Below are 13,507 nucleotides of genomic sequence, written 5' to 3' on the forward strand. Positions count from 1 at the left end.
TGGCCATAGAAACAACACCTGCTCTTTTGAGCCGGCCTTCCCCCTATCACCCGAGCTCCTAGCGGCCCCGATGCCAAAAGATTTCAAGGTGCCGCCTTTAGACAAGTATGATGGGTCCTTTGATCCTAATGATCACGTAGACGCATTCCAGTCCCAGATGCATCTCACCAGAGCCGACGAGGTTTGTATGTGCATGGCTTTCTCCACCACATTCAGAGGAGTAGTTCAAACCTGGTACAAAAATCTCGCATTGGGTTCCATCAGAAGCTGGGTGCAGTTCACGGATATATTTACGACCCACTTTTGAACGTGGTGCAGAGGGATGGAGAGTCAATTCGGAGCTACATCAAACGCTTCAACGAGACATGCATGTATATACCGGACCTTGACCCAGCAGTACGTCTCACAGCAGCAGTGCAGAAAGGAATCACCCACAAAGAGTTCAAGTGACACACCGTGGCCAACAAGCCAAAGAACATCACCGAGTTCCTCAAGTTGCTCGATCAGTTTACCAGCACAAAAGAAGAGATAAACCAGAAAACCGACAACCAACTAGGAGAAAAGAGGAAGAGAGAGGAAGAAGGAACGAGCACCAAGAGAAGGAAAAAAGGCAAGTCCCCAAAGCGAAGAAGCAAGTCCCCGAGCTCAAGGAGTAAGTCCCCCTCGCAAAGTTATAGATCGGGTCGGCATTCCAGGACCCCACCATTGGAGAGGACGAACTATACACCCATGAACGCGAAGCAAGGAGAGATCCTAATGGCCATCAAAGACTCCTCTATCGTTAGATGGCCACCGAGGCTCCGTGGAGACCCAACGACCAGGAACCCGAACGTCTATTGTCACTTTCATTGGGACCATGGTCACAACACAAAATACTGTAGAAACCTCTACAATGAGATCGAAGATCTAATTCGCCGTTGGTACTTGAAGAAGTACATTTTGCGTGAAAAAAAAGAACAGGAGAGCCGATAGGGAGATCGGAAAAAGGACGTCCCAGAGAGCAGTAAACCGAACGAGCAGTCACCTCGCCCGCTACCAGAAGAAAGACCAATCCGCAGGGTGATTGATATGATCACTAGAGGATCTATTGTAGCGGGGTGCACACTAGTAGCCGGGAAAACGCTAATCCAAGAGCTGAAGCATGAAGCAGAAACCCACCCAAGTGACCTCAGATCGAAGAACCAATCTACTTTACCGAGGATGATGCCCGTGGGATTCAATATCCTCATGACAACGCCCTGGTCATGAAGATGATCATCAATGACTTTGAAGTAAAGCGGATCTTGGTGGACTCAGGCGATTCAATCAATATCCTCCTCAAAGGAACCTTTGACAAGTTGCAACTACAGCAGAGCGATCTAAAACCAGCAGATGCCCCACTAGTAGGGTTCAGCGGAGAGGATGTCAGGCCTATAGGTCACATTACGATACCAGTGGAGGCGGACACGTGGCCAAATATTGTCCGGTTGAGCACACATTTTTGGTGGTCACGACTCCATCCCCCTACAACACAATAATAGGTCAGCCTATCACTCATGTTCTATGCGCAATAGTGTCAACTTACTATCTTGCGATTAAGTTCCCAATGGATTACAGAGTAGGAGTAGTACGAGGTGACCAGCTCGAATCTCGGAGGTGTTATGTGGCTGCCATCAAAGGCAAAATTGGTAGAAGACATCGAACTATAGCGACCAGCAGACTATAGTGAGAAGTGAGCTACCTCAATAGAAGAGACGGTCCACATACCGGTGTCCGAGACCGAACCGACCAGGACTCTCCAGATCGGTGCACTAGTAAGCAAACCGCTCCGAACACAACTATTAGGCCAGTCAGACAAAGAAAATGCAACCTCTCCCTAGAGCGGTGAAGGGTAGTCGATGAAGAGGTCGGGAAGCTCCTCACCGTAGACTTCATCAGGGAGGTCCACTACTCGAGCTGGATCGCAAAGCAAGTGCTCGTAAAGAAAGCCAATGGCAAGTGGCACATGTGCATCGACTACGCCGACCTGAACAAAGTTTGCCCAAAGGATTGCTTCCCCCTGCATAGAATTGACCGCCTATTAGACGTGACCTCATGGCATGAGTTGCTGAGTTTCATGGATGCCTACTCCTGTTACAATCAAATTAGGATGAACATAGCTGACCAAGACAAAACTTCTTTTGTAACCAAACTTGGGCTATACTATTATAAAGTTATGCCGTTTGGTTTGAAAAACGCTGAAGCAACTTTCCAACGATTTGTGAACAAAATTTTTGAACCTTTGATTGTCAATAAAGTGAAGTATTACATAAACAACATGGTCGTGAAGACCTAGTTTTCTAGATCTTTAATTTACGATTTAAATGTTGTTTTTCAAATTTTAAGGAAATATAATATGAAGTTAAATCCAAATAAATGTGTCTTCGGCATTATGTCGAACAAGTTCCTCAGTTATATAGTAAATCAACGTGGCATCAAAGCAAACCCGAACAAAATCAAGGCTATGCAACCACACCAGAAAGTCAAGGAGGTGCAACGACTAACTGGCCAGGTAGCTGCATTAAACTGATTTATGTCTAAATCGGCAGGTCGTTGCCTCCCCATTTCTAAGGCAATTAAAAAGAATGAGACTTTCGAATGGACTGAAGAGTGCCAACTCACGTTTGACGAGCTGAAAAGGTACCTAAGTATAGCCCCAGTTTTAACCCGAACTAAGGAAGGAAATGTGTTGAAGTTGTACCTCTCTGTGAGTGACGAGGTAGTCAACTCAGTACTAATCAGAGAGGTAGACCGGGTTCAATGATCCGTCTTCTATGTAAATAAAGTGTTGTAGGATGTAGAAACCAGATACCCCGACATCGATAAGCTGGCGTACGTGTTAGTGGTAGTAGCTAAGAAATTACGCCCATACTTCCAAGCCCATACCATCGTCATCCTTACGGATAGACCTCTGAGACACATCCTACTTAAGCCCGAGGTGTCCGGGAGATTGATGAAATGATCTATTGAGCTTAGCAAATACGACATCCGGTGAGCCACGACCAACAATCAAATCCCAAGTCTTGGCGGGCTTGGTATTAAAATGCACGTTCAGCACACCGGCCCCTGAACTAACTAAGCCCGCTCGCACGTGGGAGGTGTCAACTAGTGTGTCGGTCCCAGTCAGAGCAGTACCGACCTGGGACAAGGAACCCTATAGGGGTCGGTGTCAACTAGTGCACCCATACTTTCATTGACTGATACGTTACTCCCCGACTAAAGCAAAAACGGATCTCATCCACTCAAGCCGCAAATCCCGAAACCGTTTTGGGAGATCCATGATAGCTCAACTATATAAGGGCAACAATTCCTTTAGGGTCTGGGTACTTGCAATTACTTACATTCAAACTCTCTAGCACTCAAACTTTAGCTCACAACCACAAGAAGAATACTGAATTAAGAATCGGAGAGACCTCCCTGGGTCATCGACCTCGGTTACTCTGATCCCAGTTTTGTAGTTTGATCCAGCTCACCATGCAAGTACGCCTAGGAAATCCTCCAGCTAGGAGCTCCCAGATCGTGCATCATCAATTGGCGCCGCCTATGGGAACCAATCAAAAGGCCATCCCAATTCTATTTACAGTCTCAGACTCAATTTCAACCTCAATGGCATCATCCAGCCACAACGGAAAGAGTAGCATGAACATTACTAGGGGGCATGATCAACAGATAGTCGCTCCCCAAGGATCCTCAGTGACTATTGGCCAATTCACCATTCCTCTTACCGCCTCCAGGGTCCCATCATTGTCTGTGCCACACACTACCCAACAGGTGAGTGTCCCGCTCTCCCAGGTGAACGCCATGTTCTTGGAGCCTTTCGTGATTCCCCCTGGGGTCAGGCAATCCCAATTCAATGACGTCGTCCAGAGCATTCGAACAATGCAGATCTAAATGCAGCAGTTCCAATAGTTTCAGCAATCTTTTTTTACCAACAATATCAATAGAAGTTCCTACCACTGCAACCAAGCCAGCCGATAAAGCATCATCAAGGGCAAATCTAGAACCAGAACGTCTACTAGTCTCCCCCAAACGGGGAGAGAACTTCGCAGGTACCGGTCCCTCCCTCGAGACGGACCCCGTCATGGGGTATAGTAGGTGACCGACGTACTCCTGTTTCCTGAAGAGAGAGCCCAAGGGATAGTCCCAAACCCAGCCAGCCCAAGAGGCGCAGTCAGCAAGTTTCACATGGAGATCGTCAGCTCGGGGCCCAAGGCGCGAGCTCGAGAAGAGACCCCTCGAATCCACACAATAGCCAACACCGAGCACGCGATGAAGAGGAAGCGGCGAGGAAAATCTCTGAACCACCTCACCCAACTATTTGGAGTAAGATCGAAGCACCTGACAACACAAAGGCTAGCAGTACAAATGTCACTCCACCAAAGAAGCAGCAGGGGCGACGTTGCAAGACTCGCCATTCATCAGCAAGGAATGATCCACCAGTGAAGCCCAACCATCCAACAGATCAAGGTCGAGAAAGAGAGGAGGTGAGCTCGGGGGCCACAGGAATAACACCTGCTCTTTTGAGCTGGCCTTACCACCTATCACCCAAGCTCCTGGCGGCCCCGATGCCGGAAGATTTCAAGGTGCTGCATCTAGACAAGTATGATGGATCCTTTTACCCTAACGATCATTTAGACACATTCCACTTCCAGATGCATCTCACCGGGGCCGGCGAGGCTTGTATGTGTGTGGCTTTCTCCACCACATTCAGAGGAGTAGTTCGAACCTGGTACAGAAATGTCGCATCGGGTTCCATCAGAAGCTTGGTGCAGTGTGCGAATATGTTTACGGCCCACTTCATCACTAGTAAGAAGTGCCCGAAGTCACAGGAGAGCCTTCTGAATGTGGTGCAGAGGGAAGTAGAGTCAATTCAGAGCTACATCAAGCGCTTCAATGAGACATTCCTGCAGATACCAGACCTTGACCCAACAGTACGTCTCACCGCAGTGCGCAAAGGAATTACCCACAAAGAGTTCAAGTGGCATGCCGTGGCCAACAAGACAAAGAACATCACCGAGTTCCTCAAGTTGGCCGATCAGTTTATCAGCACAAAAGAAGAGATAAACCAAAAAACTGACAACCAGCCAGGAGAAAAGTGGAAGAGAGGGGAAGAAGGAACAAGCAGCATGAAAAGGAAAAAAAAAAGCAAGTCCCTGAGCTCGATGAGTAAATCCCCCTCGCGAATCATAGGTCGGGTGGGCGTTCCAGGACCCCGCTAGTGGAGAGAACGAACTATACACCCCTGAACACGAAGCGAGGAGAGATCATAATGGCCATCAAAGACTCCTCTAACGTTAAATGGCCACCCAGGCTCCATTGAGACCCAACGACCTCAGGCACGAGTTGCTGAGTTTCATGGACGCCTACTCCAGCTACAAGGAAATTAGGATGGACACAGTTGACCAAGACAAAACTGCTTTTGTATTCAAACTTGGGTTATACTATTATAAAGTTATGCCGTTTGGTTTGAAAAACTCTAGAGCAACTTTCCAGCAACTTGTAAACAAAATTTTTGAACCTTTGATTGGCAATAAAGTGGAGTGTTATGTTGATGACATGGTCATGAAGGCCCGGTTTTGTATATCTTTAATTTATGATTTAGATGTTGTTTTTCAAATTTTAAGGAAATACAATATGAAGTTAAATCCAAATAAATGTGTCTTTGGCGTTACGTCGAGCAAGTTCCTCGATTATATAGTAAACCAACATGGCATCGATGCAAACCCGGACAAAATCAAGGCTATGCGACCACCCTAGAAAGTCAAGGAGGTGCAACGACTAACTGGCCAGGTAGCTGCCTTAAACTGGTTTATGTCTAAATCAGCAGGTCGGTGCCTCCCCTTTTTTAAGGCAATTAAAAAGAATGAGACTTTCAAATGGACTGAAGAGTGCCATCTCGCGCTTGACGAGCTGAAAAGGTACCTAAGTACATCCCCAGTTTTAACCCGACCTGAGGAAGGAGATGTGTTGAAGTTGTACCTCTCCGTGAGTGATGAGGTATTTAGCTCGGTACTAATCAGAGAGGTAGATAGGGTTCAATGACCCATCTACTATGTAAATAAAGTGTTGTAGGATGCAAAAACCAGATACCTCGACATCGAGAAGCTGGCGTACGCGTTAGTGGTAGCAGCTCTAAAATTACGCCCATACTTCCAATCCCATACCATCGTCATCCTTATAGATAGACCTGAGGCACATCCTACTTAAGCCCGAGGTGTCCGGGAGATTGACGAAATGGTCCATTGATCTTAGCAAATATGACATCCGGTTTGAGCCACGGCCAGCAATCAAAGCCCAAGTCTTGGTGGACTTTGTAGCAAAATGCACGTTCAGTACACCAGCCCCTGAACTAACTGAGCCCGCTCACACGTGGGAAGCGTCAATCAGTGCGGCGCCGATCCATACCACCGTCATTCTTACAGATAGACCTCTGAGGCACATCCTACTTAAGCCCGAGGTGTCCGGGAGATTGACGAAATGGTCCATCGAGCTTAGCGAATATGACATTCGGTTCGAGCCACGACCAGCAATCAAAGCCCAAGTCTTGGTGGACTTCGTAGCAAAATGCACATTCAGTACACCAGCCCCTGAACTAACTAAGCCCGCTCACACGTGGGAGGCGTCAACCAGTGCGGCGCCAGTCCCGGTCAGAGCAGTACTGACCTGGGACGAGGAGCCCTAGATTCTCCACGTTGATGACTCGTCCAACCAGCGAGGAAGTAGTGCGGGACTGATACTATACAACCCAAGCGAGGTGAAGTTAGAGTATGCTCTCCGATTCGGATTCAAGGCGTCGAACAACGAGGCAGAGAATGAGGCGCTAATTGTCGGGCTCAACTTAGCCAAGGAAATGGGAACGAAGCACCTCGTTGTCTACAACGACTCTCAACTGGTGGTTAACCAAGTCAATGTTGACTATGAAGCTCATGACTCGACTATGGCAGCCTACAAAGTCAGAGAGATTCTACCAAGCTTCAATTCTAGCTTCATCAAGCAAATCCCAAGGTCCAAGAACGCTGAGGCCGACGCTTTATCACGACTAGCAAGCACGAGCGACAACACTATGTGGACTGTGTACATAGAGGACCTACCTCAACCCAACATTCTCGAGGGGGCAGAAGAGGTCGCTCCTGTGTTGCAAGCAGAATTGAGCTGGATTGACCTGTTCATTGATTATTTGCCCCACGGGACCCTACTTGAAGAGCGCAATGCAACTCGAAGGATAGAGCGTCAATCAGCCCGATATGTCCTCATAGACGGATGGCTTTACAGGAGATCCTTCATGTTTCCCTACCTACGCTGTCTACGACCCTCAAAAGCTGATCTCGTACTTTGCGATATCCATGAAGGAAGACACACTCAAGCTTATCGTGAAATGCGATATAGTATGGCGCATGTATACACCCACATTAATGGCCTGACTTGGCTTGACATGCATGTATGTGAAGCATGTGAATAGTATATATTGCCCACCTCGACAGGATGAGGCTCCGCAGTCTGTGCCGAGGTGCCCACCTCAAACCTAGCGGACTCGCCGCCCCCATCTAGAAGACTATCTAAGCTAAGTTTAGACATGCTAACGGAAAGGACAACGAAATCAAAAAGCAAAGGGAGGCGGACTTACCAAAAGAAGACCGAAGAAAATGAGGCGACCTCGGACCCAGAAATAGCTGACACCGAATAGGGATACTTGAATGCGACCTTAAGGACTTTGGATTCGTAGATTTGTAGTGAAGAAAATGGGCCTTTTGGCCCCTATTTATAACTAGTATATCCGAAAATCAATGATCAAGATCGACACGATCTAACAGCTCTTAGGAAAACTGGTTGCATGCCTCCCGAGGTTGAAATCAGTTTTGCACGAATTTTGATGTCTATGAAGACTATAACCGGCTTGACATTCGCGCGTACTTGATATGCGATCTGGGTCACTTTCTGGTTGAGCCGAACTGTCGAACAGGTCCGACCAACGATTCGCCCTCAACATCACCTGGACTTCGTGCCAAATCCACCTAGGCTCGTCATGAACTTCCCGTGCCGGTTCAGGACCCTTGGTACAAGGAGTGGGGGGCAATTGATGAGGGGTAATTTGGCACAACCTAGTAAGTAAAGGTCATGTGGACGCAATCTGCCCATAGAATGACAACTCAACAAGGTGAGCCTAGTCAGCAGTTTACAGAGTTTGAATATTCCACCACCTCGGCATAATGCCACTTTAGCATAACACCACCTCAGCATAAAGTCACCTCAGCGCCTAATCAAGTTCAGGGCCTAGGAACCAAAGTGACACGTAATCAATTCCAGAAGCTTCCTAACAGACACTGAATATCACGGGATCATGCCGTGTAACGATAGGCCTTATCCTCTCCCTGCCTGGATCGAGCGGTGACGATAAACTTCATTGACTGATATGTTACTCCCCGACTAAAACAGAAACGGATCTCATCCACTCAGGCCGCAGATTCCGGAACCGTTTCGGGAGATCCATGATAGCTTAGCTATATAAGGGCATCAATCCCTCCAGGGTCTAGGTACGCGCGATTACTTACATTCAAACTCACTAGCACTCAAACTTTAGCTCGCAACCACAACAATAATACTGACTTAAGCATCGGAGCGACCTCCCTGGGTCATCCACCCCAATCACTCTGATCCCTGTTTTGCAGTTTGATCCAGGTCGCACATCATCATTTACCATCATTGCAAAATTGTAAGAAATTTTGTGAAGAAAATCAATTATTATATTAATAAAATAGGTGGCCTTTAATCTGTAATATCTGCACATTAAACAAAAATAGGTTTTAATTAAATTTCTTACCAGAAAAGCCCATAACAAAAAACTAGTTTCTCTATATTAAAAAGAGTTCGTTGCTTACAAGTGGAGATGAGGCTGCATACAATGGACCCTTTTTCTTCAATTCAAAAATTAGTCTCTATTTTTGGTAAGCAATCCAAATGTTAGTTAATTATAACCCAACTACCATCCTTATATGTAATTGTACCCACAACTCCACCTTGTTTCTTCTATATAATTAACTACTAAATTACTTATTTATTAGTAACAATTGGATAAATTTTGCAAATGGATCAATTAGCTAATTAGTTCTTGCTTGTTCATCACATTACTCTATTCTTATATGTTAAAGGGATGCTAGCTTAAGGTTCTGCCCATGCCGTGATTGCTCTGCAACAAATAGTCCCTACTCCCCACTGGATGACAATGGGAAATACTTTCTGAATTTTTTTCTTTAATAAAAATAGATAAATGGCCTAAGGGATTTGGTACTAGTTTAGCTATTGCCTTAACAGAGATGGGTTTGCTAAATTTGTTGATAGAAAACTTACAAAATTGCTAAGCATCCAGCACTGTCCCCACCCCAGATCAGTTTACTACTTTGAATAACACAGTTTGTTGTAAAACTACCAAAGTGCTCTTAAATTTGTTTTAATATCCTTTCTCATTTTGCATTTTTATTATGTATCAAATCCTCTAACAGGCATGACTAGCTCTTGCTTCTTCATAGTTTTCTATTGTTGTTTTGCCGTGAAGGAATGCCTACATATGACGTGTTATCTGCATATCTTCTCAGTGTTGAAGTTTAAATGTGTTGTTGGAATTAAATCGATTGCCAACTTTATTTATTGATAATATGAATCAAGACAAACCTGTTTGGTGGGCATCATTGGTTTGTGAAATCTTATGCAATACTATAAAAACGGGAAGCAGAATCTGCTCTAGACTGGGGCTGGGCCAGCCTGAGTGGTGACTGTTGAGGACCATTTTTTAGGCCTTCCACTGCAAATTCAGATTGTCCAAAATGTGTCTTGGAAAGTCAGAAAGCAACAATCATGATAGCCCATTTAGCTAGAGACCTGCCCAAGGGGTGGCTTTTTGGGAATGGCCTGAGATTGTCTTTAGTTTATTTCATTTGGCCGGGAGAAGGGAAAGGACAAGGAGGTGTGAGGTGAGAGGGAGGGGGGTGTCATTTTGGTGGTTCAGCTGAACCCTACCGAGCTGATTTGAGCGTCAAGGGAAACCCAAGCTTGTTTTTTGTTTAGGAGAAGGAAATCATACAGATTGGTTGGATACCCCCTTGGCATTAGAACTATTTTTCTTGGTTTCTAATCATTTGGGATTAGCTAGTAAGAAGAAACAATTTCTCATATTCATTTCTTAGGAATCAATGATTTCGAACCACTTGGCTTTTTTTTCAAAAGAAAATTGCATTTAGTAAGAACAATGCTGAGCAGTGTTTTCAACCCCTTTTTATTTGATTCGATTTGGTTTTGCTAATATCTGGGATTTGCTCAAAATCCATTGGCTTGATCAACAACTGTCCGACCCAGTTGTGAACTGTTGACCCATTTTATCCGGATGGTCGAACTGGTGACTTGCAACCTCTCAAGGCAAAAATGGATCAGCCTCCAGGTAGGTTTTTAAAACATTGATGATGGAGTGACATTTTATGTGTTCCCTCAGGGTTTCAAATAAATTAACTCATTTGGAATTTCTATATTACTAGCAAGAACACGTCCACGCCATATCAGAAATTGGAGAATCCCCAAATTGTTTCCTCTCATCACCAACCCTTTCTATCTCTCTTTATAATCTAATCAGATTCACATCAAAATTTATGAATGATCTGTCTCCGACCCTTCGACAGCCACAATGAAGCAACGATGTAAGTGATAGTTTGTTGGATTTGGGTTCCTTTCTCCCTCCCTGTGCTACACTCACAATGAAAATTAAATCTCGATGGTCCATGGATCGGTTCTTGGTGGCTTGAAGCCGAATCAAAGAAACCCAAAATCTGTTTCTGTGGAATCAATATTCAATAGTCGCGTACTGAAGCTAATTAAGCGATAATCCATCTGGGGGCCAAACAAGTTGGCAATGGATTGCATGGGAGGGAGATCATCAGCTTCAGCCCCACGCCTGGTAGGGACATTCCCTCCACCAGACCTTTTATTTCTGTCCAACCTATCGCATTTTTGTACATTCTTCAGTTTTTGCAAGCGATGATCCATGAATATATATATAGTGGGACCGACCAATCACTTGATAGGAAGTTTCACCCTAACGAATCTATCAGTCTATCACATTCCAATAAATTTTCAATATCAAATGCTAACTCAACAACAGTAGTGACCGTAGCTTCTCAGGAAAATTGACTCTAAAATGTCATTTTCAGGAAGGAACTGGATGAAGCTTGGCTACAGAAACTGGGTGTTGATTCTGCTCTCTGGGTCTGTCCTACCAATCCGCGCCTGGATATGAAAACACAAATTCAATGACTTTTGAACGAGCTCTAGAGTCTTGGATATGGAGTCTGGAGCTCAATTACTGTCAACAGAGAAATTAAATGATGTCATTATCCAGCAGGATAGAGGTTCGGTCCCTTGTTCAGCTGAGATATTATGATTTATAGAGACAAATTGGCCATTATCGATAACAGAATGTCAATCAGCTAAGCCAGCTGAGACGAGACCATGACTCAAGCATGAATTTATTATGCTCAAACTTGCCCTTCTTCTCCCAAAAAAAAAAAAAGAACATTTGAATATTTTATAAATTAAGTTCCAACTTGATGCAGACAAGAGAGGAAAAACAAGACGATCGATGGTGAAGAAAGCTAAGACAAATTCAACGGGGAAGCTTCTTGTTAGTTTCTTCACCAATTTATGTGAATTTGGTTTCTTTAAAACGATGAACAGTACTATTCTATTTATTAAATATATTTGCGTGTTTAACAAAGACTATATTGTCTCCATTTGCTTGAATTATCTCCGTGGAGACTAAAAAACTTCGAAATATAGGTTACAAGATTGTGAGGTTCGGTTGTTATTCTCTAACACGCTCCCTCGCACAAAAATACATCGGGCTTGAAGGGTGGACAAGCACAGTCACATCCATATCTTGTAATTTAATTAACTATACTTGTAATTTAATTAACTATAAATGAGGTGGAAAACACTTCGTCAAACAAACTCTAGTACTATCTCAAGGAATTATTCAACTTAAAAGCTTAAACTGTTAGGTGAGGTCCATGATTAGGGTTTTATTCTCTAATGTTGTTTCTTGATATAATGCGCTTGGTGCCAAGAGTTAGAATGCTGTAGGAAAAAAAAAAAAAAAAAAAGGAGAATTTAAGAAGCAGAATTGACTGATTTAGCAATGCTTCATGGGGAATAAGTCCTTTTTCTTATGTCTTCTTATCCATCTATATTAAGAGACGGAAAGAAGGATAATTCCTTTGCGTGTCTTCTTGTGCAATCCCATGTGAGGAGATGTCATCTTCTGTATGCAGAATTGCAACACTAATTGATGGATTGATAACACAAGAAAAGATACAAAGTAGATTGGATTACCTTTATTCATAGAGATGTCTCTTTTTCTGAACGAGGCAAATCCAACATATAAATCAATTGGCAAATAGAGAAACTAAAACAGAGCACATCAAGAGAATTAACATGGTTCGGCCTTATACAAGACCTCAATAAAATTTTCTTTTCAGGTTTTTCTCCACAAATGTGTCACAAAATATGCCACAAACAAAAATTCAAAACACAAACTCAGTAGCTTCTAAAATGTATTGAAACTTGAAACCAATTCTCAGTCGGCCAAAAGTGAGATTCTTTTAAAACCCCAAACCACCCCCCTCCGGCCCTCCCCCCATCTAGGTGGTGTTAGACTTTTCTAGTTTGTCATCCGTCCACTTTCAAACAAACTATGCTCTATACCGTGCTACTTTTCGAGCTTTCCCCAAATGATTCTGGCCACTGGAAGCTTCATCTTCTTTCTCAATCATTCAATATAAAACAAGGGCTCTGCTGGAAACCGTGGCAGGGAAACATGGGGAGCCCTACTGAATCATAGATTTCTTGAGCAAAGCTGCACCCTATACATAAACCAGCCCCTCACACAAAAGGAGCTTTGGGATTTACTAATTACTACAATGAAACGTCTTACATTAAGTTTCTCACAAGTGATTTAAACATCATGTACTACATAAAAATACAATATAGGGGTCAAAATAGAAGATGTAGATATTTATTACAATATAATGTTGATACCTGCCTTGACTTCACATGAGAATGTAAATGGATCAAATTTGAATTGAATCAAGCAATACTGAATTTGAATCCGATTAGAAAATTTGATATCCGAATTCGATTTGATATTAACAGATATTGAAAATTAATATTCAAATTTGACCAATTAATTATTTTATATTTAAATATATAAATAGTTTATTTACATAAATATATAAATTATTTATGTAATTTAATTATTATATATATACATATAAACTATATAAAACATTTAAATATTTTATATATTATATAAAATTAAATAATTGGTCGAATCGGATATTAATCAAATAGAATCAGATCATATCCGCATTTGAATCGATTATATTGAATCTCGAATTCAAAATTGGATTTTCGAATTCCATTAACACTCCTACATCCAAGTCAGAAAAATTAG

The 13,507-nt window shown here is 43.3% G+C and overlaps 1 protein-coding gene across 1 annotated transcript; it reads left to right on the forward strand.

Moving 5' to 3' along the window:
* The first annotated feature begins 6,868 nt into the window (after positions 1-6,868).
* On the forward strand, positions 6,869-7,477 carry LOC148875951 (uncharacterized). Its single transcript, XM_088965979.1, has one exon. The coding sequence runs from the start codon at positions 6,869-6,871 to the stop codon at positions 7,475-7,477; it is 609 nt and encodes a 202-aa protein (XP_088822105.1).
* Positions 7,478-13,507: the final 6,030 nt, after the last annotated feature.

This window comes from Nelumbo lutea, chromosome 1 (genome assembly GCF_056320005.1).
Source record: "Nelumbo lutea isolate HS-2025 chromosome 1, American lotus-T2T, whole genome shotgun sequence".
NCBI lineage: Eukaryota > Viridiplantae > Streptophyta > Magnoliopsida > Proteales > Nelumbonaceae > Nelumbo > Nelumbo lutea.